The sequence below is a fragment of the Trichechus manatus genome, unplaced genomic scaffold (genome assembly GCF_000243295.1).
Source record: "Trichechus manatus latirostris isolate Lorelei unplaced genomic scaffold, TriManLat1.0 scaffold00088, whole genome shotgun sequence".
Taxonomy (NCBI): Eukaryota; Metazoa; Chordata; class Mammalia; order Sirenia; family Trichechidae; genus Trichechus; species Trichechus manatus.
Genome location: NW_004444024.1, coordinates 803,134 through 830,459, shown reverse-complemented (window position 1 = coordinate 830,459; position 27,326 = coordinate 803,134). Strand labels below are relative to the sequence as shown.

General features: G+C 48.8%; 2 protein-coding genes across 2 annotated transcripts in view; one reads left to right on the top strand and one right to left on the bottom strand.

Annotated features, from left to right (window-relative positions):
- The window catches only part of XNDC1N (XRCC1 N-terminal domain containing 1, N-terminal like), a 35,024-nt gene extending 12,844 nt beyond the window's left edge, over positions 1–22,180 (top strand). Inside the window, exons 7-19 of the mRNA XM_023736494.1 lie at positions 139–326; positions 3,588–4,260; positions 5,866–6,062; positions 7,072–7,236; positions 8,804–8,978; positions 11,840–11,896; positions 12,050–12,267; positions 13,316–13,428; positions 17,358–17,550; positions 18,109–18,236; positions 18,359–18,437; positions 20,744–20,873; positions 21,789–22,180. Of these exons, the coding sequence (XP_023592262.1) occupies positions 139–326; positions 3,588–4,260; positions 5,866–6,062; positions 7,072–7,236; positions 8,804–8,978; positions 11,840–11,896; positions 12,050–12,267; positions 13,316–13,428; positions 17,358–17,550; positions 18,109–18,236; positions 18,359–18,437; positions 20,744–20,873; positions 21,789–22,180 (2,708 nt within the window). The remainder of the gene's footprint in view (positions 1–138; positions 327–3,587; positions 4,261–5,865; positions 6,063–7,071; positions 7,237–8,803; positions 8,979–11,839; positions 11,897–12,049; positions 12,268–13,315; positions 13,429–17,357; positions 17,551–18,108; positions 18,237–18,358; positions 18,438–20,743; positions 20,874–21,788) is intronic.
- A 798-nt stretch (positions 22,181–22,978) lies between these two features.
- On the bottom strand, positions 22,979–26,020 carry ART5 (ADP-ribosyltransferase 5). Its single transcript, XM_023736484.1, has 4 exons — positions 25,885–26,020; positions 24,251–24,776; positions 23,158–23,190; positions 22,979–23,082 (listed from the first exon to the last, which is right to left on the bottom strand). Exons 1-4 carry the CDS (start codon positions 25,939–25,941, stop codon positions 22,979–22,981), a joined length of 720 nt encoding a protein of 239 aa, XP_023592252.1. The 5' UTR covers positions 25,942–26,020.
- Positions 26,021–27,326: the final 1,306 nt, after the last annotated feature.

The following is a 27,326-nucleotide window of genomic DNA, read 5'->3' as shown; positions in this document are numbered from 1 at the left end:
AGGCCTCCAACCCAGGCCTTCGGGCTCCACATCAACTGTTTTACATTCTTTTTGCTCTAATTCTAGGCTCCTTCAGCTCTTACAACTGGTGATACCACCTCTTGCTAATATCTGGTCTTTAACTGTTCTTTCTCACAGATTTCTGTCTAACTCTAACTCTCGGCCAAACGGGAGGGGAACAGCACGACAACATCAACCCCAAACCGAAAGCAACGGACAGAGACGACACCAACCCCAAACCCAAAGCCATGGACAGAGGCGACAACACCAACCCCAAATCCAAAGCAGTGATGTCCAGGATAGTGGACAATGCCCCATTTGTGCTGGTAAGCTCCAGGGCTTGGGTACACAGGGTTGTTACGGGACCATTAGGCATCCCTTGAGGGAGAACTAGAAGATCTGGGAATGTCATCAGGGAACATTTGGGTTTGGACTCCTGGTCTCTGTTTTCTCTGCAATACCCAGGTGTATATCTATACTTTTAGCCAGCTGTAATTCAGGACAAGTGTATATTGAGCACCTGCTCAGGTTGTGTTCTCTAAGCTGAGGAAGGGACATGGGCCCTGCCTTCAGGAGAAGCATGAAACAATACAATGTAAAGTAATACTGGAGAGGGCCTGCAATTTCCTGCATAACCTTGTCCTTCATGTCCAAATTCTACTTACTTTCTTTCTTTAAAGTATAATTTATTTTATTTTGGTCATTGTTGAGAATATACACAGCAGAACATACACCAATTCAACAGTTTCTACATGTACTATTCAGTGACATTTGAACTGTACATTCTTTGAGTTGTGCAACCATTCTCACCCTCCTTTTCCAAGTTGTTCCCCCCCATTAACATAAACTCACTGCCCCCTAAGTTTCCTGTGTAATCTTTCAAGTTACTGTTATCACATTGATCCCATACAGACAGATTTTAAAAGTGCACGATGCTCAAGGCTGACATTCTTTACTTCTTAAGCTAAGTTGTTGTTGGGTTTTAAGAAGACTTCAGGGGATATTTCTGGTTTAAAGATTATCTCAAGGCAGTAGCTACAGGGGCTCATCCAGCCTTCTTGGATCCAGAAAGTCTGAATTCCATGAGAATTTTAAATTCTGTTCTGCATTTTCCCCCTCTTGATCAGAATCTGCATATTTTCTAAGTCTCTGTTCAAATGATACTTATTTGCTAAGTCTTGTCTGATTTGAAGTTCTCTCACCCTGCTGTGCTCCTGCAGCATTCTCTGATTCCCTTAGGTTTAACACTCCTCTCTTTCTGCTTTGTGTCATTGTAACGTGTGTTCATGGCTTATCTTCACCACTAGACTCTGCATTCCATAAGGCAAGCCTGGGTTTATATCCCTAGCTCCTAGCACAATGCTGGGCACATAGTAAACACTCAGTAAATGTTTAGTGAATACATGACTAGATAGTGTCTCTCAGATGTAAAATATTGAATGATGATAAATTTCCTGCATTTTAACAGCAGATGCTCCCTCAGACTGCTTGGGATGGCATTCTACCTGGGAGCGGGTACATTTTGCTTACCTCCTTCCTTCTCTCCCTCTTAGGCTCCTTCACCATTGAGATTCTCCCCCTGCATGCTGCCACTTGTGGAGAGACCTCCCCACCTCGTCCAGCCTCTCCCTCTTCATCACCATCTTCATCCCAGTCTGTAGTATGGGTTTCCTCCCCAGAGAGCTCACCGCCACCCATTTCCTGGGTCCAGTGCCCTATCTGCCAGTTCCAGTTCTCAGCGGGAGAAGTGGAAGAACATGCCAGCATGTGTGGGGAGCTAACTCAGGCATGAGCCAGGAGGGCCTGTGGTTTTGCCCCCCATCTCTATGCTGGTGTGACTAAGGATGGGGATCACTTGACAGCTGAGAAGTGCTGACGACGCCTAGCCTGTCTCCTTCCTTCGCTCCATCCATTCCCTCAGGAGTCTGTCTGAAGGCACTTCTGGGCCCAGCTTACTCCCTACTTCCAGTTGTCAAGGCTTCTGTCGCCATGGCACCTGATTCTCCCAAGGGCAGCCCTGTCTTTTTCCCCCTTGGAACTTCTAGGGTAGGATTAGTGATCTCTCTAGGGCTTTGGAACACAATCCAGAACTTCTACCCCTCTGTGAGGGGAGCACATCCTCTTGACCACTTTCCTGAAAGGAAAACTGAGGCCCAGTGAAGAGAAAAACACTACCTAATAGATAAGATCCTGTGGCATACTAGGAAGATGAGAGTGGTTTTGAGCTGTAGACTGGAATTCCAGCATCTTTTGAACTTAGCTCTCAGTATCCTTTGTAGGTTCCCATCCTATAATCAGGTAATAGTGCCGCTTTGTGACTTTATGCAGGTTACTTATCTTGGGCCCAGAATTAACCCTCAGTAACTGAGAGAGAAAATCCCCCTTCGTTTCTGCTCACAGAGGTATTACAGGGACTAGATGAGTTAATGACTAAGGAATGGTTCTAGGCCTGGCTGTGGAACCTTGGGCAGATCCCATTCCCCATCTGTACAATGAGGTAGTTGGACTAGAGGGTCTCTGCATCCTCTCTAGCTAGAACATTCTAAATTCTGTTCCCACCTTCTTTGATCAACTATGTCCTCTCTCCCTTTTCCCAGAAGATTTGATTGTATGACACTAACACCAGCTACCCTGGTCCTCAGGGTACAGGGCAGAGGGGGAACAGCTGGTCCTGGCAAAGGGAGGGCCCAGGGCGGGGTTTTAAATGGGTAGAACAGAGGATGCCAGGCACCATCAGGGAAGCAGACGGCACGAGTTCAGTCCTTCAGTCTCTGCCAGCATAGGTGGGTGCTGCCATGGACCCCTTCATGGTAAGAGGCCTGCTGCTCCCCTGCCTTCCTGCATCCTAGTCCCATTTCTGGCGATGAATGAAACAGCAGTTTGACCCAGAGGGGCAGCAGGGACATCCTAGCTGCCAGACATGTGGCGGGCATCTCCTGTGGGTGGGAGAAGAACCCCTGGAACCCTGAACCTGGACTTAGAAAAGCAGTGAGGATGGGGCTGGGCCTCGGAGCAGTGAGGGGAGAAATGTCCCGCAAAGCAGAAGAGGACAGAGCTAAGGGAGTTTGGTGGAGGGGAAGCATCTGGGGACCCTTCTAGGAGGCCTGGTCAGTGCTGAAGAGCTTAGTAAAAGCCCAGTTCAAAGACCCTCCTGTGTGGAACTATGTGGGACTGCCTGTTGGAGATTCTCTGAGACTTCCTGGAGGAATGAGCAGATGGGAAATGAAGTCAGCAAGATGAGGGCTGGGTCCTGGACAGATCCTGTGTGCTTGCATGTGGAATTGGGCTCCTAGCCCAGCTCCACCCAGACTACCCACATTTGGCCCACTGTGTGTGTGGGTTCCTGTGAGGTGCAGAAGTTATACTGAGGAAGGGGCCCCAGTCAGACCCAGTGCTGACACTTCCCTAGCCTGAGAATCCACACAATAAAATGGTAAATAAAAATTTTTTTAGTATGTGTTTGGGACAAGGAATAATAGTGGGCTGGGTGTCAAGGGTTAAAGGTTTGAGAGTAGGAGGGTGAAGGGGGCCCCAAAGCAAAGGGGCTTAGAGATTTGGAGTTCTACCCTATCCACTCCTTCATTTAGCCACAGCCTAACTGGACCGAGATCGTGAACAAAAAGCTGAAGTTCCCATCTCAACTCCTGGGTGCCATCCAGGAGGGGCGTCTAGGCTTTGTGCAGCAGCTGCTGGAGTTGGGGGTGGAGACGACAGGTGGCAGTGGGCCCCTGCAGAATGTGGAGGAGGCCGAAGACCGCTCCTGGAGGGAAGCTCTCAACCTGGCCATCCGCCTGGGCCATGAGGCCATCACCGGTATACTGTTGGCTAATGTCAAGTTCGACTTCCAGCAGATCTATGAGGCACTGCTAGTGGCAGTGGATACAAACCAGCCAGCAGTGGTGCGTCGCCTGCTGGCCCGGCTGGAACGGGAGAAGGGCCGCAAAGTGGACACTAGGTCTTTCTCACTAGCTTTCTTTGACTCATCAATCGATGGCCCCCGCTTTGCACCTGGTGTCACTCCACTCACCCTGGACTGCCAGAAGGACCTGTATAAGATTGCACAGCTGCTCATGGATCAGGGCCATACCATCGCCCAGCCCCACCCAGTCTCCTGTGCCTGCCTCGAGTGCAGCAACGCCTGCCACTACAACTTGCTGAAGTTCTCCCTGTCCCGCATCAACACCTACCGAGGCATTGCCAGCAAGGCCCACTTCTCACTGGCCAGTGAAGATGCCATGCTGGCTGCCTTCCAGCTCAGCCGTGAGCTCCAGGCTCCTTGTTTAAGGTTGGTTTCTCATTCTTCCTTCTGTCCTCTATGCCCCATGTATGTTCTTCGACCAGAGTGTGGTTAGGCCTGTGGTAGGTGTTCTGGGAAGTAGGAAACAACAGAAAGATGAGGCCGTGAGGGGGCTTTCATTCTAATGGCAGAGAGCAATCCCTCTAGGGGCACCTAGTCTTGCGGTGACACAAGCTCCACCCTAGAAGTTCCCTGGGTCTGAGAGAGGAGAGAGAACATAGACTTATAGATTGAAAAACAGCTGGACAGACTTAGAGATGACAGTACGTCTTTTCTGAGTACCTGCTGTGTGTTCCCACCTAGAGCACTGAGTGTTGGAGATCAAAGGGACCAGAGGATGGGGCTCTCAAGCTTGTAATCACAAGCAGGGAGAGAGCTGAGAGGGGGAACAAGACACTCCTAGGACACTCAACTTCATTATCTCTGCATGTTGCTAACAGGGTTTCCAAAGCCCTGAAAACAAGTCCGCAAAGCTGTAGCTGTTGTGTTGAGGGAAAACTCCATGGAAGAAGCAGGATTAGGCTTAGCTACAGAAATGGGTGGCTTAACACAGGTGAAGAGGAGCAGGGAGGGTACATGGGATAGGGATGCATTCCAAGCAAAAGTAGAGACAAGATGTGTAGGACAGAGAATGAATGAGGGGGAGCCAGTGGAGGCCTGGAGGCAGGGACTGGCTAGGGGCCTTGAATACCACCTTGAATTCTGGTTCAGTTCCCTCATCCACTGACACCCACTGTGCCAAGCAGACTTGGTTCCTGTCCTCAAGATTACCATCAGGTGGGGAAATGGACAAGGAGGTCAAAACAGAAGCCTAGGTCAGGATGTAGCTATGCCATATGAGCTGAGGAAAGAAAGATGCTGCTTCCCACTCTGGGCTGTGGCAGAGTAGAACAATGAAAAGCCTCCACTTCACAGGTATCAGGAAGGGGGAGTCCTTTCCAAAGGACATTCACAGGTATAATTCCCCCCCCCCCATTCTAACAACAGCCCGTGGAGGGAGGCAGAGCAGGAATTACCATCCCCACTTCTTGGCAAGGAAGCGGAGGGACAATGTTATACTAGCTGAGGGATAGTGCTAGGACTCAGACCTAGCCTCCTGAATCTTAGCCTGGATTCTCTCTGGGGTAAGGGCTCCACATAAAACTGAGAATGGAATGGGTAAAGTGGAGGCAAGAACTACCATATTCATTTCTGCATCTCCTAAAACTGCCAGCATGGGATCTCATGTAAGGTAGGGGCTCAGAAAAAATTAACTAAATGAGCACATGAAAGGCATAAAGAGTAGGAGTAAAAGTGGGGCAGGAAGTAGAGATTAGGAAAGGGACATACAAAGGATGGGCAGAAGTGATGGGGTTTGGGGTTGAAGTGACTTGGTGATGAGGCAGAGATAGCGTCAGATAAGCAAAGGTGACATAGGAGGTACCTCATAGCAAGAAGACAGGTGGGGTGGTCAAGAAAAAAGTGTTACCCAGGGTAACACCAGACGTAGGAAAGAGGTGGCCCAAGGGCAGGACCCAGACCCAGGCCCACTGTAGTTGGGGGTTGATTTAATTGGACTGGGTCCACAGGGGGCAGGTTTGCTTCCGTACAGCCTAAGTACATTGCCCTGGAGTCACTGAGCCAGGACTACGGCTTTGAACTGCTGGGCATGTGCCGGAACCAGAGTGAGGTGACTGCGGTGCTCAATGACCTGGGCAAGGACAACGAGACTGAGCCTGAGGCTGAGGGCCTGGGCCAAGCCTTTGAGGAGGGCATCCCCAACCTAGCAAGGCTGTGACTGGCCGTCAACTACAACCAGAAGCGGGTCAGCCAGGCCCTAACCATCTCCCTTTCCCTGCCCTGATCCCTTGTCCTGCCACTTCTAGGTATCCTCCACTCCAAGTCCTTTTCCTACCTTCAGGACCCTTCTTAGACCTTGATTTTGAGTGCACTTCTGTCTAGGCTCTTGATCCCATGGGTCCCCAACTCTCCCTTCTTACCTATAGTCTAAACCTCTAATCTCTGCCCAGTCCTTAGGAGTCCCATTACCTAACAGGACGCTACCTTCCAACCAGGACATCTAGGTCTTGACTCAGCTCTACCTCTGACCTCCTGATTACCTTTGAGCTGGTTCTTTTCCCTACTTTGACTCTGGTATCTCTATACAGGAAGTAGATTAGACTAAACCTCTCAGGGCTTAGATAGCAAGTGATTCTTTTAGTCACTGTCTAATTAGATGCCCCATCACCACCACCAGGCTAAGGACATGCTCCCCTTGCTCCCCTTTCCGGCTTCCTCCAGCGCTTTACTTCTCATTCTCCTCACCCACCCTCAGATATCTTAGCCCACCAGTACCTTAATCAAAAACCTTCCTTCATAGTAGCTCCCCTGGCTCTGCTGTCCAAGACACGAAGCCCCCCTTCCCTGTTCCTCTCCTCCTTGAGACCATTCAGGCTGGTGCCCCATATCTCTTAAGAAGGCAGGGAATCCTGGGGTTCTGGGACTTGGGTACCCAACTTCATCCACCACAGACTAACTTAGGGTCAAGAATGTGAGATATAGAAAGTTCAGAAAAATCCCTGAGTTCAGCTTCCTCCTTTGTAAAGAAAGTAACCAAGGCCGAGAGGGGTGGGGTCTGCCCAAGGTCACATGGCAAGTGAGTTGCCAGTCTTCTGGGCTGGCTGACCTAGGGAGGAAGGAAGGCCAGCTCAGTCTCTGGTAGGGAAGTAAGGGCTGTGCACCCAAGTGCTCCCCTTGTCTCCTCCCTGCCTAGTGGTCCTCTCTGCTCTGCTTAGTTTGTAGCACACCCCATCTGCCAGCAAGTCCTGTCCTCCATCTGGTGTGGGAACCTGGCCGGCTGGTGTGGAAGCACCACCATCTGGAAGCTCTTTGTCTTCTTCCTCATCTTCCTCACCATGCCCTTCCTCTGCCTTGGCTACTGGCTGGCACCCAAGTCCCGGGTACTAAGAATGAGACTGATAATAACTGTCACTTATTGAGCACTTGTTCTATGCCAGGCCCTGGACTGGGCATTAAGTAACTGGAAGTGACCCTGGAAGGTAGGTGTTACACCTCCATTTTATAGAGGAGGAATCTGAGGCACAGGGAATGCAAGGGCTCCTTTTGTCCATGGTAGCAGTAAATAGCAGAGTCAGGATTTAAACTGAGGTCTCCCTGCCTCCAAAGCCTGAATCCTGTACCAAAAAAACCCTTGCTGTTGAGTCGGTTCTGACTCATACTGACTATGGGACAGAGTGGAACTGCCCCATAGGGTTTCCAAGGAGCAGCTGGTGGATTTGAACCTTTTGGTTAGCAGGCAAATGCTTAACCACTGCGCCACCAGGGAATCCTATACACAGCCCTTAAAAAAAAAAAACCAGACCCGTTGCTGTCAAGTTGATTCCGACTCATAGTGACACTATAGGACAGAGTAGTACTGGGTTTCCGAGGCTGTACACCTTTATGGAAGCAGACTGCCATATCACATCTTTCTCCTGTGGAGCAGCTGATGTGTTCAAACAGCCAACATTTCAGTTAGCAGCCAAGTGCTTAACCACTGCACCACCACGGCTCCTTTATACACAGCCCTACGCTCTCTTAAAGAGGCCCCACCCCATCCTGGAAATTCTTTGGGAGCCCTTGTGGTCCCAGATATTTTTATTCCTTCATTCAACCAATGTTTCTTTGAGACCCTACTGTGAGCCAGGCATTGTGCCTAGCACTGGGGATATAATGAAAAACAAGCCCTGTTCCCATTAACCAGGTAAAGAATAGGAAATGGGATTCTAGAAAGGAACAGCATTATGAAGGCCCAGGGAGCAGAGAATGTAAAGCATTAGACTGAAAAGAATTCATGTTTCAAAAGGGTAAGTGCAAATAGTGATTGGTGAGAGGGCCAGGGTCCAGATTGTGCAGAGCCTCATAAGCCATGTGAAGACTTTGGACTACATCCTGGGGCAATGGGAAGCCACTGCAGAATTTTAATGAGGTGAGTTACCCCATAAGTTTTGTGTTTTGGAAAGATGTCTCTACTAGTGGTACGAAGGATGGATTGGAGGGGGAGCCAGGAGTTAGGGACACTCTCGGAGTGTGGAAAGGTATGTGAGAGAGGATGCACAGCTGCCTCTCAGGTGCCTGGCCTGGGTAATTTGGTCATTTTTTGAGATGGGGACACAGGAGGAGGAGGATCAAGTTTGGGACAGAAGATAATGAATTTATTTTTTAACTTGGTTGAGTTTGAGGAGCCTACAGGACCCCTAAGGTAAAGTTACTTTACCTCTGTGATTCTCAGTTCCTTATCTGAAAAATGGAAATAATAATACCTACCTCATTGTGGTTGTAAAGGAAACAATAGATAAGAACGTATAGGGCCTAATATGTACATTCTCAATAAATATCTGAATAAATGAGTGGGTGAATCTGAGAAAGGGAGAGTCATGTGGACTGAACAGTACAGAAGGGCTTGCAGAAGGGGGAGAGATACGAACAGGATTCTGGGAGCCACGCTCTCTTCCTTCTCCACCCAAGCTGGGCCGTCTGCTAAAGATCCCAGTGCTGAAGTTCCTGCTGCACTCCACCTCCTATCTGTGGTTCCTCATCTTCCTGCTGGGAGAGTCCCTGGTCATGGAGACGCAGCTCAGCACCCTCCGTGGGCGCAGCCAGCACATCTGGGAGACTTCCCTACACATGATTTGGGTCACAGGTACATGTGTGGGGCCCTTTATTTGTAGCAGTCTCCTTTGGGGGGCCTCCTCACTGTTCTCCATGATAAACACCCCAGTGGGGAACCCTGCCCCTGCAGGTGCCCACTGAACATGTAAGCAGACCCCTCTGGGCTTTAGCACACCAGGGGACACCTCCACTTCACCCTCAGTCAGGGCACCTAGCCCTGTGACAGGCTTCCTGAGCAGGGGCCCCATTCTTCTCTCACCCTAGCACCAGTCACTATCCACTCTAGAGGTTCCTCTCTTCTCATAAATAAGACTCTGGCCCATAGTGTCAGATGGGAAAATACCTTGGTGTAATGGTAGCCTGAAAGTACACTACGAAGCAAGCTATCCTAGAGATCATGGAGCGGAAGTCTCACAGACCAGATTAAGGTGCTCAAATCGTACCGTTTATTAAATCAATAAATGGTGTAGTTATGATGGTGTTGTTATGAGGACCAGAGCTGAGGTTCAAGCAGAGGGCATGCTACAGACAGGTGCCTGGGACCAACACTTGATCTATGGGAGAAACATAGGGCAAGTCTGACTGGCCACAGCTGTAGCTTACCAATTATCCTGATGAACAGCTATGAATTGTATTTGCATTCCTTGGGCAGAAGACACATGGGGCCAAAATGGGCATCACCAAAGCCTGGCTGATTTAAGATCTGATGAATAGTGAGGGCCTCACATGCCTCATGCATATTCAGTGTATCATGAATATTTAGTGTCTACTAGTCCTTTCACCTCTTTCTATGTATGTTCACATACATATGCTCTACTTAATTTTTTTTAACATGTCACCCAGGTTACTAACTTATCTAGTGCTAACCCGTAAGTTTCATCACTCAATTTGTTTTCTTTTTTTCTGTAGCAGAATTGTGTATTCTCAAACAATTCTGCAAATGCACGTTACCTGCAAGAATACCCAGAGCTCTACCTAGCCTCTGGCTGGTGAGGTCAGCAGGCTGTTTGGGTGGCCCCTTTCTCTGCTTCTCTCCCCTCATTTAGCTCTAACTCAGCAAAATCCCAAGCCACTAGTATACCAGGTTCACTACTCCGCCTGTACCATACCAGACAGTGATGTCAGAAAGGAAATTTGACCAAGAAACTTTAGGGAAAGAAAATAAGATCAGTCCAAGAAGGAGTTTCTCACCCAATTATTTACTAAACATTTACTGACTTGTGCTGGGTGAAGATAAAACCAATATACTTCCTGTCCTTGTGGAAGAAAAGTCTTATAAACATATGAAAACAAAACTCACCACTTACTCTTGCAGTAAGTATTTGCTAATGCCCTACTGTGAGTGAAGCTCTGAGAATATGTGGATAAATTAAATATGGTTCCACTCATCCATTCAGCATACAAGTACTGAGCAACACCCCACCCTCACAAGGTACCCTCCTGGCACACGGATCTGATTTCAGTTCCTGAACACATCATGCTCCCACTTGCCTCCAGCCTTGGCACATCACTCTTCTTAGAGCCCTCTCCCCTTCCCACACTGCCCCTTCACCTGGCTGGCTCCTTCTCTTCCTTCAGGTCTCAGCTTAAATCTCACTTTCTTTGAGAAGCTTTCCCTGACCCCCAAATCAGGATGAGGATCCATTCCTAAACACTTCTATAACAGCCCCTCTCTCCCCTGCTCCTCAGTCTTAGCATTTCATTGTATTGTAACTACTTGGTTACTTGCCTATTTCCCTTACTGAGTTATAAACCCTGGGATGACAAGGACTTTGTCTGTATTATTCACCACAAGACCCCAGTGACACATGGTAGGAACTTAATAAATATTTTATTATAGTGAATACTGGGCCTTGATCTGGGTAATGGGGACAAAGAGATGAATTGGACATGGTCCTTGCCCTTGAGGAGCTCCAAGTTCAAGGGGAGACAGAAGACAGAGGACAGGCCCATGGAGAGAGATTCTGCAGTGCCCTACAGCAGTGGCATCACAGAGAGATGAACAGAGTGCTGTAGGAACACAAAGCAGGGAGCAACTCACTCTGACTGCTTAGGGAGGCTTCACAGAGGCGTTAATACTTGACCTGGGCCACGAAAGTCAACAAAGCTTCAAAAAGGTATGGAAGGACATTCAAGGTGTAGGGAACAATGAATGAAAAGGCACACAATTATATCCAGAGGATAGAGAAGGGTACAATGTGGCAGGATCACCTGGCTAATGGGGTCCAGCTCTGAAGCCCCTCACCCTAGGTCTGACACCAGACTCCACCAAGACATTGGCATCCTGAGCTGGCTGATAATTTGGAGCCCTTTCAAAGCAACATTCTTTACATATTTGTCCAGCACTTCTTTGGTAGAGGGCAGAGAAAAAGTGATTTTCTCGTAATTGTATACTTAGTAATTCACTTCCACTGGCCAAAGCAGAATCATTACTCTGGAAAAAAAATAAAATGACAAAAACAGTTTTACTTTTTAATAGTTCTTATTTCCTTTTCAAGTTGTTCGGTGATTTTTCAAGCCAAACAACTCAGAAGGCATATTAAAGATTTAAACTTCACATTAAAAAAAAAAAAAAAATCCCTCACTCTCAAAAACAGCCTCTCCCTGGTGTTACATACTCACTTTCTGGACATCACCTGCCTGTGACCATTGGTGCAGGTCACACCAGAGAGTTCACATCAGGGAGGAGTGTTTCATATTTTCACATAAGATCACTGTGTACTTAAGTAGATCAAATGCTTATGTTTTATCAACTTATCCCAGTGATGTTTTAGCCCCCACCTCCCCTCAAAGATAGTTTTTCCCCCATACACACCTCTAATCCAGCTCTGACCTGGAAGGAGGAGGAGAATTCTGTCCCATCCTATCCTGGCCCTCTGTCCCTGCTTTCAGGCTTCCTCTGGTTTGAGTGTACGGAGGTGTGGATCGAGGTGGAACTTCCTGGATGTGGTCATCCTGTCCCTGTACCTGGTGGCCTTTGCACTGTGCCTCCTCCTGGCTGGGCTTGCCCACATGCACTGCCAGGATGTTCCAGATGGGACTGCTTGCCACTATTTCACTACTGCTGGTGAGAGCCACACCAACTCATCCTGAATCCCCCAGTCCCTCCTCTTCCTTGGCCCTCGGCCCCAACCCCCATTCCACCCTACACTGAGAGAAGTGAGTGGTGCACCGAGGATCCCCAGTTCTTGGCTGAGGTGCTGTTTGCTGTCACCAGCATGCTCAGCTTCACCCGCCTGGCCTATATTCTGCCAGCCCACGAGTCACTGGGCACTTTGCAGATTTCCGTTGGCAAGATGATCGACGACATGATACGGTGTGTACCACCCCTCCTCAGAGCACCCTCCTCTCTGATAAACTCCACTTAACCTCCTCCTGAAATTCCCCAGCTCCAGTGTAGCACATGAGTTCTTAACCTGGTTGCTTGCATAGACTCGAGGGACCTGTGACTCACTGAAACTATAGGCAAAATTTACAGTATAAGTGTAAATGTGTATTTCTCTGCAGAGAGGGTCTATAACTTCCATCCAATGCTCCAAGAGGCCCATGACTCCAGAAAAGGTTAAGAACCCCCGACCGCAGAAAGAGACCTGTGTTGGGAGTTCTAGTCTTAGTTCTGTCCCTGTCTCTCTATGTGATCCCTCTCTAGGCCTCAGTTTTCCCATCTGTGTGGTAAGGGTGCTGGACTCAGGTCCTTTTGGATTCTTTCCACTCTAAAACTTCCCTTTGAACCCATGACATTATCTGGTCTTCTTGGTGCTTATCACCTAATCATTTACAGCCAAACTTGGCCTCTTGCCCTAATCAGAGCCCACAGTTAGTACCTGCTCCCCTGGTAATCCCCTCCCTGAAGTGGGACTGGAATGAGTTACCTTGGTGGGAAAAGCCCTGGTTGCATCTGTGACCATGTTCAGCTCAGCTTAGCTTGGAGGAGACCCTTCTTTCCACTCCACCCCTGGGCTCTCTAGCCCTCCCTGTTGCGGGTTTACTCATCCCCACATGTGGCTTTAACTCTTCTGATGACAACTCCTATTCAGAAGGACTCTCTGATGCCCACCCATACCTGTACCACATCTCACCATCTCAGTCCCTCCCTGGGAGACTGGCCCATCTCAGCATTGACTGATTGGACTCAGTACCCTTTATTCTTGAAGGAAGGCGCCTGCTTTGGCACCCACTTTAAATCTCTTCTCACTTCCCACCACTAATTTCTCTATTCTTAATAACAACAAAATTAAATACTTGTCAAATAGAGAAGCTGGGCTAGGGAGGCGATCACCTGCCCCCCAATCCGTCTTCTTTCCAGAGCCTGACTTTTCCCACAGTGGAGACCTGCACTGACCCTTCCCTGTCGCACCCCCTGTCAAGTTCATGTTCACCCTCATGATCATCCTGACCGCCTACCTCTGTGGCCTCAACAACATCTATGTGCCCTACCAAGAGACACAGCGGCTGGGCAAGAATGCTGGGGCAGAGACAGGGTGGGCAAATGGGAGTATGGGACCTTGCAACTTGGAGCTTTAGTGTCATTCTTCCTTCCCCCTCCCTCCCTCATTTATCCACCCAGTAATTAATTCTCTCGTTTGCTTTCTCCCTCATTGATTCACTCTGTCACTAAGTCATTTGTTCATCTACTCATTCATTAGTTCAATCTCTTACTTTTCCCCCAAACTTTTTATCTTGAAAAACTTCAATCCTATGAAAAAGTTAAAAGAATAGTACAGTAAACATCCATATGCCCTTCATCTAGCTTCAATTGTTAACGTTATTCCACATTTGCTTGATCTATTGCTCCCTTTATTCTTTTTTCTGAAATATTTAAAAGTAAGTTGCAGGCACCATGACTTCACCCCTAAATAGTTAGCATTACCATAAAACCATTATCATCCGCAAAAAATTTAACATCAGTACCATAATATTATCTATTATATAGTCCTTATTCAGATTTCCACAATTGATAAACAAAATCTTTATAGCTTTTTAAAAATCCAAGATGATCTAATCAGGTATTATCCATTGCACCATGTTATCATATCTCTTTTGTTTTCTTTAATCTAGAACACTCTCCCTACCTTTTCATTGTCTTTCATGACAATTAAACTTTTTTCAAGAGCACAGATTAAGCTATTGTGTAGAGAGCATTTGCCGCAATTTGGGTTTATCTGTTTTGGCAAGAACACAACCTATCTAGATGAGGTGTACTTCCCATTGTATCATATCAGGAAGCACATGATGTCAGTATGGCCCATTGGTGATGCCACTTGGTTAAGACAGAGTTCAGCAAACCTTTCCATTGTAAAGGTATCTCTTCCTCTTTCAGTAATGGGGAAATATATTGAGACTGTGACTAAACTGCTCCCTTGCAAACTTTCACCCACTGGCTTTAGCATCCACAGATGATATTTACCTGAATCAGTTATTACAATGGTGGTTGCAAAATGCTGATTTTCTACTTCTATCATATCTGCATTTGTTAGCTGGCCTTCTTCTATAAAGAAGTGCTTTCTCCTCCCCTTCTCCTTTGTGAATATCACTACAGACTCAAAGACCTTTTAAATATAATAATCCATTACAGTCATAATTCTTTTTGATGTTCAAATTGTCCTAAATATGGCAAAATATTCATTTTCATGTTTGCTAGTTCACTCATTCATTGTTCATTCATTCATTTACTCACTTTTTAAATTAATTCACTTTCTTAGTCATTCAGTCATTAGCTTGCTTTGGGTTTCTGGTTTTTTTTTTTTTTTTTTGAGTTTACACCCATTTACTGACACCTTCTTTGTAGTAGGTCCTGTTCCTAGCACTACAAACAAAGACAGGAGAAATGAACTAGACCCAGTCCCATGGACAAGATAGCCATGTGCACAAATAAGTGCAATTTTGGAATGATGAGATAGAGTGACACAGTGGCTGAAACAATGGCCTTAAGCATAACAACAACTATGAGGACGGCACAGGACTGGGCAGTGTTTCGTTGTGTTGTGCATAGGGTGGCTATGAGTCGGAGTCGACTCAATGACACCTAACAACAAGTGCTATGAAAAAGGAGGGCTTATGTTGAGGGTGCCTAGAGGAGGAAGCCCCTTCCTCTGTGTTGGATAATCAGGGAAGGCTTCACAGACAAGGGAGAATCTGGACTCTACCTTGAAGGATCATGGACTTCAGAGAAGAGACAGAGCATCCCAGGCAAAATGGGGCTATACCAAAGCAAGGAGTTACATTGGGAAATAGTAAGAAGTCCCCTGTTGTTGGTGCATGAAGGAAATTTTGTGAGAGGAGGCTGGAGAGGATAGCAGGAGCCAGGCCTTGGAGTTTGAAGGTTCTGATGAGAAGCTTAGACTTTCTCTAGCAGGCCATGGAACTCCAGGTGGCCTCCCAAGCAGCCACCCAATCATAAAGTCGCATGAGTACAACTGTGTGATGGTTTCATTGGTGATGCTGAAGTACCCACACTTGGGCCTGTGGATATTTGTCAAGGTTTTTTCATGGTGTATATGGAAACTTTATTCAGACCACTCCTCTTACCGTGAATCCTTGTTCATGTCCCGGCTTCAGGATGTCAGCTTAAAGGACCTGAGCTTGCACAGTTTAAAGATAAAGCTCAGCTTGAATGTCATCTGCCATGCCAGGGATAGTAACTACCCATTCCAGCCTGCTTCATGGCTCCTGGTGGTATCAGTCACTCCACAGTAGCAAGGGAAGACTGTACCCTCCTGGGCTGTTCATTCATGGGTGGCAGCTAATTAAGTCAAAAGTATTTTTACTATAGACCAGACTTAATGGTTTAATTGAGACTGGAGGGACCCTGGAAGATGTGGCCGCCAGGCTCTCTGTTAGCCCAGAACTAAAACCATTCCCGAGGCCAACTCTTCCGACAAAGGTTAGACTGGACTATGGGTCATAAAATGATACTCATGAAGAATGTTCTTCTTAGCTCAAGTAGATACATGACATTAAATGAGTGGCTCTCATGCGGAGGTGAGATGAGAAGGCAGAGAGGGTCAGGACCTGGATGAATAGACACGGGAAATCCGGAGTGGAATGGGAGAGTGAGTGTGCTGTCACCATATAGGGAGAGCAAGTAGGGTCACAAAACAATGTATGTATAAATTTTTGTATGAGAGATTAACTTGAATTGTAAACTTTCACTTAAAGCACAACAATAAAAATTAAAAAAAAAAAAAAAAAAGTATTTTTACTAAAAATCTCAGGTAGGCTGCATGGTGGACATCTGGACTGAGGATAGTTAGGAACGTTTAATGGTTGACAAGTAGAAGTAGAACACATCAGATTAGCATTTAGAAAGAACACCCTAGATACAGTGTGGAGGATGAATTAACAGGAGAAATATTGAGGCCAGGAGACCAGTGTGAGGTTGTTGCAGTAATCTAGGTCTGAACTGGCACTGAGATGGAGAAGATAATTCACAAAAAAATACAATAGGAGGAAGAGTCTGTGATTTGGTCTGTGACTAATAGACATGCACATTCAGCTGGGGGATGGGGAAGGGAGTTCAGGAAGGGCTTCCTACAAGAGGTGGCACTGGAGTTGCTACCACTGTGGTCCAAACCACCATCATCTTATCATCCAGACCATGGTGACAAGTTTCTTAACTGGTCTCCATCCCTCTACTGTTTCACCTGCTTCCTTCCATTCTACTTAAAGCAGCCAAAGTGGTCTTTTCAAATGTAAATTAGGTATCACCCCTCCACCTAGAACTTCATGGCTTCCTATTGCTCCAAGGCCACAGTAAGGACTTTTGTTTTTATTATACAAGGTCATGCTTGATCTGGCTGGTCCCCACTTACCTCTCAAAAGTCTCTCTCCCCTTTACTCTCTGAGACCAGCCATGCTGGCCTTCTCTGAGTTCTTCAAATGTCCCCATGTTCCTTCTACTTTGGTAATGCTCTTCTTCACCCTACCTTCCTTTTCAAACCTGGTTGATTTCCACCTATTCTTTAGAGTTCAGCTTGAATGTCATTTTCTCAAAGAAGCCTCCCTGACCCCCAGACTAGGCCACACCCAAGTTCTACATCTCATTGCATCCTATGCTGCTCCTTCATAGCACTTACCACAATTTTTAAGTGTTAGTGTAATTAGTGTCTATCTCACCCCCCAGAACATAAGGTCGTTGAAGACAGGGACTATGCTTATCTTATTCATGGCTGTATCTTTAGCACCTGTGGTGCTACTATGTACTCAATAATTATTTATCAGTTGACTAAAGAACAAAAATTGGAGCTCAGCAATGGCGAGTGTCTGTATGGACCAGAGTGGCCCAGAGGGCTTCTGGGAAGCAGAACACCTTTGTCTGGGTCCTGGAGGGCAAGGAGGAGTGTGTCTGGGTGGAGCTCAGGCTCATCTGCCACCCCTCACTTCCTGTCCCTTACTTGGCCTGGCATATTAGTTTCAACGAGACATTCCAGTTTCTGTTCTGGACCATGTTTGGCATGGAAGAGCACAGCGTGGTAGACATGCCTCGGTTTCTGGTGCCTGAATTCATGGGCCAGGCCCTCTACGGCATCTTTACCATCGTCATGGTCCTTGTGCTGCTCAACGTGCTCATTGCCATGATCACCAACTCCTTCCAGAAGATTGAGGCACGTGGACTGAGGTCAGCTTAGGGCAGGGAGAAGAAGGGAAGAGCTGATGGAAGGGAATAAGGTGAAAGTTGTCAAGACCCTTGGGTTCCTACTCTGCCTCCACTATTGCCTTGTTCGAGACTTCGGACAAGTTTCCTCTTTAGGCCTCATTTTCCTCATCTGTAAAATGAGGATCTTAGTGATGTTATCAGAATCTCTAGACATCAAGTCTAGTGCTCTTTCCACTTTATGATGATTGTGGGAGTTGTGGAAAAATAGGTGGGAACATGAGAAGAGAGAGGAGAGGAGATAGATGGGTTAGAACTTGAAGGCTGGAGAATAGGCTGGGTGTCAGAATGGTAAAAGAAAATGGAGAGGAAGAAAGGAAAGGCAGAAGCCAGCAGGGGAAATGTGGGTGATAGGTGAGGATGGAGATAAGAACAGGGGAGAGGAAAGTGTTTGACACGATGGAGAATAAGAGGTGTGAGGATTGGGGAAAAGAGAAGGCAGACTGAGTGGGCAAAAGGGCTGGTACCAGAGTGATCCTTGCACAGTCTCCTACTTTCTGGTCTCCAGGATGATGCTGATGTGGAGTGGAAGTTTGCTCTCTCCAAGCTCTACCTGTCCTACTTCAGAGAGGGCCTGACGTTGCCTGTGCCCTTCAACATTCTGCCTTCCCCCAAGTCTATCTTCTACCTTCTCAGGTGATTACTTCAGAGCTTTCACCCCCAGTTCCCCAAAGATCCAGCCCACTTCACCCCCTCCCCAGCTCCTGCCCCAAATTTCCTAGGCCCTGTCACCACTTCCCACTATCTAAATCTCTCAGGAGAATTTTCCGGTTCATTTGCTGTTGCTGCTCCTGCTGCAAAAGCAAGAAGCCAGACTATCCCCCAGTCCCCACCTTTGTAAGTACCTCATCTGCTTGTTTGTCTCCCTCATATCAGGACTTCAACTATAGTGTCTATGCCATCTGTTTGTCTGTACACGCTTGGCTTGTCTGTCTTTCCATAAAGCCTCTTCTCAATTCCCGCTCTCCCACGTGGCTTCCCTTTCCCTCTTTCTGGCGCTGGCCATTTCCTAAATTTCCAACTCTGTTGTCACCAGGTTAAAGAGAAGTTCATACATCCTTCTCCCAAACCACCCAACACCCTCTAAGCTACAGACCAGCCTTTTGCCCTAAACTGGGCCAAGACCTGGTTGAACCTTTTTGAAAAAATGTATTAGAGAGCCAAGGGAAGAATGCCCCTACAAACTTGGAAATTAAAAGGCTGATAGAGGCCTGAGAGAGGGGGCCATGCCTGCAAGGCCTCCCTGACCCTTCATTATTGCCCCTAACCCAGTCTGGCTTGGTAATTAAAGCCCTTTTCTAATTCAGACCAGCATTACTGCCAGGTCTGCAGAGGATTCTAGCCCCTTAAAACTTTTTACCTGAGGATCTTGCTAAGCTAGAGCCTCCAGGCCAGCTATATGGGACTACAAGTCATCGCTCAAGCTCTGAGGTCCCTGGATACTCTGGTTGGTCAGTAGTTTGTTCAACAAACACTTACCAAACAAAGCACACCTATGTTGGAAACAAAGAGATACATAATGATGGTCCCTTGAGGTGCTGACCAGTACAGAGTAACAGACAGAAACAGATTGTGATAGAATGACAAACCTATGATAGAAAGAAGCACATGGGGGCTATTGGAAGCCCAGACTCAGCCTCAGGAATCAGGGAGGCATCCCAGAGGTGCTGAAGGCAGAACAGAATCCTGAGGGGTAAGCAGGAGGTTGGTGGGCAGATAAGATGGAGAAGGAAGTTCTGGGCTCAGGAAACTATATGTGCAAAGACATGGAGAAACCATGACACATTCAAGAAACTAAATGCCAAAGATTCCCTAGTTCCCACCCCAGCCTGGCTCCAGGATATCCTACATGGACACCTCTTTAAACACCTTCCCAGATCTCTGACTCTTAAATCCGGAATTACTGCCTTTTCCCTCCAGCTACTTCCTGGCCCTGTCCATATTACCCAATGCATATTTTTTAGACTACTTGTCAGGGTTACTTCCACCCTTGGGTGAAACTCAGCTTCTTCACCTGAGGTTGTATTCAGTTCCCTGGCCCTGTGCTTGTCTGTCTCACTGCTATGGGCAGAGTCACTGTGTCTACCAGATCTCTCCACACCAGCTGGGGGTCTCCTCAATCCTCCATTGCACCTCCACTGAGGCCCCACGGTCTTCCAGCTGCTGCCACCTCACTAGCCTGCTCTTTGGTGATTCAGTCAGGTGTCCCTTCCCCACCTGTCCTGCATCCTCAGGAAATGACCTCCCCAAGTTCTTTATTTTACACAAGAAAAATGCTTTAATATTCTGTAGCCAAAAAGGGCCAATCATTCTCTTTCATAACTCTCCCTGTCCCATCTCTGTCTATCTCCTTTTAAGATATTTAATAAAATGTTTTGCTTTTTTACATTATAAAAGTAAATACACTAAGTATAAAGTATTTAGAAATTAGATAAAACTAGATAAATAAAAATAATTATTTCTTAAGAATTTGCAGAGCCCCTACTCTGTCGGGCACTGGACCTCCCTGAGAAGTAAGTATTAATACCATCTCCATTTTAAATTTGGAGACATTCAGGTTTGGAGAGGTTGAATAATTTGCCTGAAGCACACAGCTGCTAGGTGGCTTAGCTGGGGTTTGAATCTGTGTCCCCCAAGTCCAGTGCTCTGCCTACTACATTGCTGCTACCACTTTTCATCATCTGCCCCCATCTGGTACTGTCCCAAGGTCTAAAACTGGACCCAGAATCAATCATTCTAGTTTGCATGATGATTTCCACCCCATATGCATGAGCAGGTCCATGCAAATGCCTCCTCACATCCCTAGCTCTACCCCTGTATGGAATTTGAAGGGCAAGGTTAGCTTGGGCTAACTCAACCCAACAAGTCCAGGGTTGAGTCAGTGGCAGGAGAGGAAGCTTAGCTCTGTACTGCTTGATCTCTGTCTCTGTCCACCACCCTTTCGCTTTCCAGCCCCCACAGCTCAACCCATTCCTCTATCCTCTACCTTCCAGGACTGCACTGTGGGAGCAGACCAGGGTCTAGGTGTGTGGCCTCTAGGGATAGAAAAGCTGCACAGGCTCTACCTCACTCCTTTATTACCTGGTGATTAGAGGATGCTGGAGGACGGGAATCTCCCTCACCTTCCTGTCTTTCCACTCCAGGCCAATCCCGGGGCAGGGACAGGGCCTGGTGAGGGAGAGCGAGGATCCTACCAGCTTCGTGTCATCAAGGCCCTGGTCCAACGCTACATAGAGACTGCCCGGCGTGAGTTCAAGGAGACTCATTGGAAAGGTTAGTCGCCCACCTCCAAGACTTCCCCATTCCTGTTCCGTTGCTCACCTGGGATAAATGCCCCACACCCAGACTCACACCCCTCACCCAGCCTGCATTTATGTGTCCGCATCCTACACTGCCCTTGGAAGCCACACTTGCACAGTGTAGCCCCTTGTACTCAATTACCCCCTGGCCCATTCAAATATTTATTCCACTCATTTCATGTAATCCCTCATTCCTGCCCTCATTCTCTCACGTGCTCATTTATTCTCTCATTCACTCACCCATTCACTCATTCACTTAATTCATGATTCATTCATTCATTCACTTATTCACTCATTTAACCAACATTTATTGCTATGTCCTCCTTTGTTCCAGGCCCTACATGAGGGTGGGGGACTGTGTAGAGCAAGGACACATGGGAAACTTTCAGTTTGGTGAGGAGAGAGACCATCATACCAGGCAGAGAGCACTTAGCTAAGAGAAGCACAAATTGCAGTGTGAGCCCAAAGGAGGCAAAGAACCTATCATTTTGAGAATATCATGGAAAGTAGTTAGGGAAGGAGGAGGTGGAACTTGAACTGGGCCCTGAAAGATGAGGATGAGCTGGACAGGTGTAGATCAGGGAGAGGGCTCATAGAGGTAGGTGTACAAATCTCTCTACCCATTAAAAACTTTTCCACCCGTATGACGCCTGATCCCTTTTCTGGCCCCAAGACTTTCCTTCTTTATATCTCCTAAACTAATCCCTCCCTACCCAGATTTTGCCTGCCCACCTGATCCCCAGCCCATAAGGTAGTCCCTCACCTCCTCCAGTTCTCCTCCCTCAGGACCCCCAGACAGGGCATCCCCTTGTGTACTGTTGGGGGTAGAAGTAGCACAGGGTAGGCTTATCTTCTGAGAGACCTCCCCTCAATACTCCATCTCCCCCAGACCTGGGCAACAGACTTACAGAGCTGACCAAGACCGTATCTCAACTGCAAAGTGAGGTAGCTGGTGTACGGTGGACTCTCACAGAAGGTGGGACACCCCGGCCACCCAGCGGTGCCAACATCCTCAGTCGCTACATCACCCGAGTGCATAACAGCTTCCAGAACCTGGGGCCCCCCATCCCTGAGACCCCAGAGCTAACATTGCCAGGGGTTATGGAAGCCCAAGTGTCTTCAGACACTGGGCCTCAGAATGCGGGAAGGGCGAGGACTCCAGCTTCTGGAGAGTCTGGCCCCTCCTCCCCAGCTCAAGTGCTAGTGCATAGAGAACAAGAAGCAGGTGGGGCTGGGGACCTGCTCCAGGAGGAGGGTTTGGAGACCAAGGGAGAGTCCTAGACAGTGGGAGGGTCCCTTTTTCTGTTGCTGAGTAAAACAGCCTAGATGAGCCTAGTAGAGGCTATGTTGCTTTCTTTGCCTCAATAAAATTTCTGTTCCTGTTGTTGGATGCCTCCAGAGTGTGTGAGAATCCCTGCCTCTTGATGTTTTGAGGTCCTTGCATCCCCACAGAAACGGACCCTTGAGGGAGCAGGGCAAAGAGAAAATGGCTTGCTCTGGGGTCCCAGGTATTTTGGGCTTAGGATTCGACTTTGGGCTTCCTCAAGTGCTTTGGTGGAAGGAGTTCTGGGCTGAGGGGCAGGAGACCTGGTTTCACCATGGCAAGTGGCTTCCTTCCTTGGCCTTTCATTCCTCATCTGACAAATAGGGCCTTCAGGGTTGTTGTGAGGAACCTCTGGCTGCTAATGCTTCCAGATTTGCAAGTTACAATGTATGACAGGGACCAAGAGGTTATTCTTTTTAGTCCCTCAGTCCTGAGTCTGGCATGGCTACAGCAAGGCAGATGTTCCAGCCTCACAGAAAACAACAATTGTGAAATTTGATGTCTCCACACTGCAACACCATTTAATCAAGTGGTCATTACAGCACTACCCTTGTTTGTCCCAGAAAGTCTCCACCACATAGTGAGGTTCCCTCCACCCTGCCATGGCCTCAAGTCCCCCCACATGCTGGCCCTGGGGAAATGGCTGCTAGGGCTAGGTCCAGAACCATGTGCTTGCTTCGAGGCTGATCAAAGACCCCTTCCTTCATATGAGAGCCACGAGTTCCCAGGACTCCTAAACGGCAGGCATTGGATTTTCAGGGGTCAGCTCCTGAGAACTGGAAGCCCCCAGGGGCCAAAATCATGGTCTTCCAGGAGAGCAGAGAGAAGGCGTCCTTGGAGGGTGAGTCTGGCTGACCCCCTGCTGGAGAGAGAAGGAAAAAAGTTGGCAGTGGGAGTGGAAACAGCTGAGGGAGGGAGCAGGAGGATAACTCACTTGGTGCTGACACACAGTCCCGCCTCTTCTCTCCTGCAATAGACAGCACAGTGAGGCCTCCATGTAGACAGACCCTCATACCCCAAACTTCCCACCAGGCCCCAGCACGGGCCAGTCTCCCTCTCAATCCATCTTTTTCTTCTCTTAAATGCAAAATTCTGACTTCCCTTCCTTCTTTCCCCAGGATCTTTCCAGATTGCCCATCCATCCCTGCTCCCACCCAAGCCCATCACTCCTCCAATTCTGTTTCCCACTCAGCACTCAGGAATAGCATTTCTGTATCTTTTTTTTTTTTTTCTGTCCAAAAACATTTATTGAGCATCTACAATGTGCAAGGCATGTAAGCCATGCATGCTGCGAGGAGAGTGCACAGAAGAGTCAGATTAGCTGCGCCACTTCTGGGTTGATGAAGGTCCAAATGAACAAGCCCAGAATCTCCTGGGTGGTGTGATGGTCCCCACTGGGCCACCGGCCAGCCCTCTCACCCACATTTCTGTATCTTGTCATTCCCACCAAGCCCTCAGCCTCCTGAAATCTGAAGCAGTACTCATTTCTCCTTCCTCTGCTTGCTAACCTCCTTGACCAGGTCTTTTAATTAAGGCTAGGATCAGAAGAATGTTAACACCCTCTTAGGTTAGACTATCTAAAGATAGCGGATAGAACTTTTACAGAACATCTGTGAATCATCTGAGCATATTCACAGATCCAGAAAACACTTAGAGGACCTTCTGAGAGTTAGTAGAACCTGAGTCAGTAAAGGACAATAACCCCAGCTGACTTCTAGCCCTCAACTTTCCCCATTAACCAAGTGGGTCTCCTTGAAGTCCCCGGAGATTGTGTAGGGACATCCTGGTTTATTTCACACATCATTTCCCCATGCACAGCTCACCACCCAGATAGGCGCAGTTAAAGTGGCTGCAGGTCTGATTATAGCTCCAGAGAGTCACTAGGCTCCAGGCTCCATCCTGGGAGAACCTGGTGACCAAGAAGACTTCATGGGGGGGAATCAGCACCTCACGCTCCTCGGGAAAGACAGACAAGGCCTGGATAGGGGCCCCAAAGCAAGTCCTTAGAGAGAAGAAGGTGGCATTACCAAATCTGCGGGCCACTGCCTCATCCAGGGAGCTGGAGGCGAACTGTCCCAAGCGAACAGAGTCCCCCAGCTTCTTGGGTTCAAAACGAAGGCTTCCCACACCTCGGAACACCACCTCCCCAGGTTCCCCGCTGCAGCCCCCACTGCCCCGCAGGAGTTGCAGGGCCCGGATCAAGTAGAAATGCAGGGCCTTGAAGCGGAAGTGCCTCATGTAGAGGTCCCGGGAGCCACCACCCGTCCGCACAGCCTGGTTCAGCTCCGAGTACAAGGTGTTAGATGAGTTGGTGTAGACCATGATGGCCACTGCGTGCTGGGCCTGGAAGCCAGGGGGCAAGGTGAGCCCTCGATGCCTGTGCTCCCAGGCCTCCTGGGCTGCCTCCCAGGACTCCCGCAGCAGGGCATGGCGGGCCATCTCCTCCTTTAGCAGGGTGGCTGCCTTCTCCTCCATTTCCTCTGAGCAGCCCACATAGGCATCATCAAAGGTGTCTGGGGCCAGGCCCAGGGGCAGGATGGGAACAGCCTGGGCCTATGGAGGTAAGAAAGAGAGGAGCCACACAGGACACGGTATGAGTTCAGAGCACTGGACAGGGGTCCCGGTGCCAGATCAGTTCAGAAACACAGAATCTTTTTTCTGTGTCCAAATATCTGATGTATGCAAACAGTTTGGCAAGGGCTCAAGAGGAGGCTTAAATAACACAGGCTTTGGAGTCAGACATACATGGATTCAAACCCTGACTTCACCACCTACCAGCTGTGGGATCTTGGGTAAGACTCAAATTCTCTGGGCTTCAGGTTCACCACCTATAAATTAGGGATAATTCCAACCTCATAATATTACTGTGAGGATTAACATATAGATCTTCACTCTGCACAACCTAAAATGGGTCATCTTGTCATTACAGAAGTTCCCGCATTCAGTGGGAGGTGTGTCTAGACAACCTCTAAATGCTTTTCTGGCCTTAAGATTCAGTCTACAGATGATACACAAATGTAGAGCCAATGCCAACTTCCACCTCTGATATCTGACCCCTTCCCATCCTCCTTAGACACTCTCTCTCCTCCTTAGGAAGCCGTAGCAGGTACTCAGCCACCACACCAAGTCATTGTCAGCTACTCCTGCTTTTGAAGCTCTATTCCCAAACCTGGAGGAGGCGGGTGAGGAAGGGTCAAGTCCTCAGCCACCACACCAAGTCACTGTCAGGTCTGAAACTCAAGAGTCCTCTACTGCTTTAGAAGCCCTTATCCGCAAATCTGAGGTGGTAGATGGGGTGGGGGAGGTCAAGCCCTGGCTGCCAGGACTGCAGCACACAGGTAGCCCAATGGGGTTTGCCTAGGTTGGACCTATGGTGGGAGGTGGGAAGTGTAGAGGAGACAGAGGCAATCAGTTGGGAGGGATGGTATAAAGGAAGGACGAACACTGAGGGAACTGTGGGTGGAGGTGGGGATTCTGGGAGTGGTGATGTGAACTTGGAGCTCCCTGCAGGGAAGGAGGTTCCTGAGAGGAAGACCATTAAGAGGAGTGGGATCCTAGAGACGAGTCCCTGGGAGAAAGTGTTGAGTCAGCCTCCCACTTCACCTCTTCGGGGTGTGTCCCCCAACTACCCTAGTGACAGAGGATAGGTCCCCAGTGTTACCTGCCAGAAGGTGTGGAGGCCCATGCAGCTGAGGGCGATCAGCAGAGCCACCAACATCGTCCCTGGGGGAGACTCTGGAGGGCCAGGTCCGGGTGAGGGTGGGGCCAGCGGCTGCGGAATTCAGGCTATGATGGGCTGAGGGGTGGAGATCTGGACCCCTTCTTCTGCGGTGTGAGGGGTCCTTGGCCCAGGACTGGGGCTCGAGTGGGGCGTGGGTGGGTTCAAGGGCGGGCCTGAGGGCGTGGGCAGGGCCTTGGCCTTTATTGTCCCCCAGCACAAAGCCGGGTTTCTCGTCCCCAGACTCCTGGACGCCCCGATGGTCAGCGTCTCCTGCCCGGGGGCGTTTTTGGCGATGGTAACGGTGGGGCAGCCGCAGTTTGGCTTCGCTGGATAGAAGAGAGCGAGGGGGCCGAGGACCCACCTGGAGGTCGCGGAAGCAGAGAGCGGGAAGGAGCACTGGTGTTTGGCGCTAGCCGGGGGCTAACGTCTGGGCGGGTGCTGCGCAGTCCCGGAGTCCACTGATAAATAAAGTCCCAGCAGCTAACTATAGCCCCCGCGGCGGTAACCCGACACCGCCCTTCCCCTACAACCGACACCGGGGTTGGGGGGAGCGGGAGTGGCTGGGGAAGGGGCTGTGGGGCGAAACTCCCCTTCCCTAGGACGATGGGTACTTTCTCGGAACACGCTTTGGCTCCGGGGCGCGGGGGGGTGGGTGGTGGGTGGGAGTGGACTTGTGAGACTTGGCTTCTCCCTCTCCAGTCCGCTAGGCCAAGGAGCCCCGTGAGGGTCCCGCCTGCCTAGAGGTCACCCTCGGGCCCTCCCTGATTTGCGTGTAATTTGCACATGGCCCGCGTGTTGCGTCACGCCTCCAAGTAACTGAGTTCCCATTCCCCTTCCTTCTCAGTCCCTTTCCCCCACCTCCCCCAGTCTGTAGACCAGATACAGAGCTCCTTGTCTCAGATCCTCAGAGTCCAGTCTTGCCCCCTCCCACTAGACCCTCTCTCTCTGAGGGTGACTCTCAGACTCAGGTAACCCAATGTTTATAAACACTAGCCTTTCCTCCCACCTCCTCTGGGTTTGTCTATAAATACCCTGGCTCCTAGTTTTGGATGCCCAATCAAAGGTAATGGGAGAAGGGGCCAGCTGGGAATCAGTAAATGGCTCTAGGAAGGGCTTTCTGACAGCCTGAGCCTGGTAGGCGGAAGGGTAGTTCCCCTAAAGTGGCCAGAGGAGTTAGGGGTCCTGAATGTCAGAATTTAAGCGATGCTGCCTGCTAGAGCTGGGGTGGGTGTGGTAGGGTAGACCTACCAAAAGGCCTCCATTCTAGTCTGACTCATTCATTTAGCCCCATCCCTGTTCCCTCCATTCCCTCATATTGTCAGCCAAATAAAGTTTCTTTCACCCAAAATCCTTCCTGTGGACCAAACAGGAAGAAAAACTGT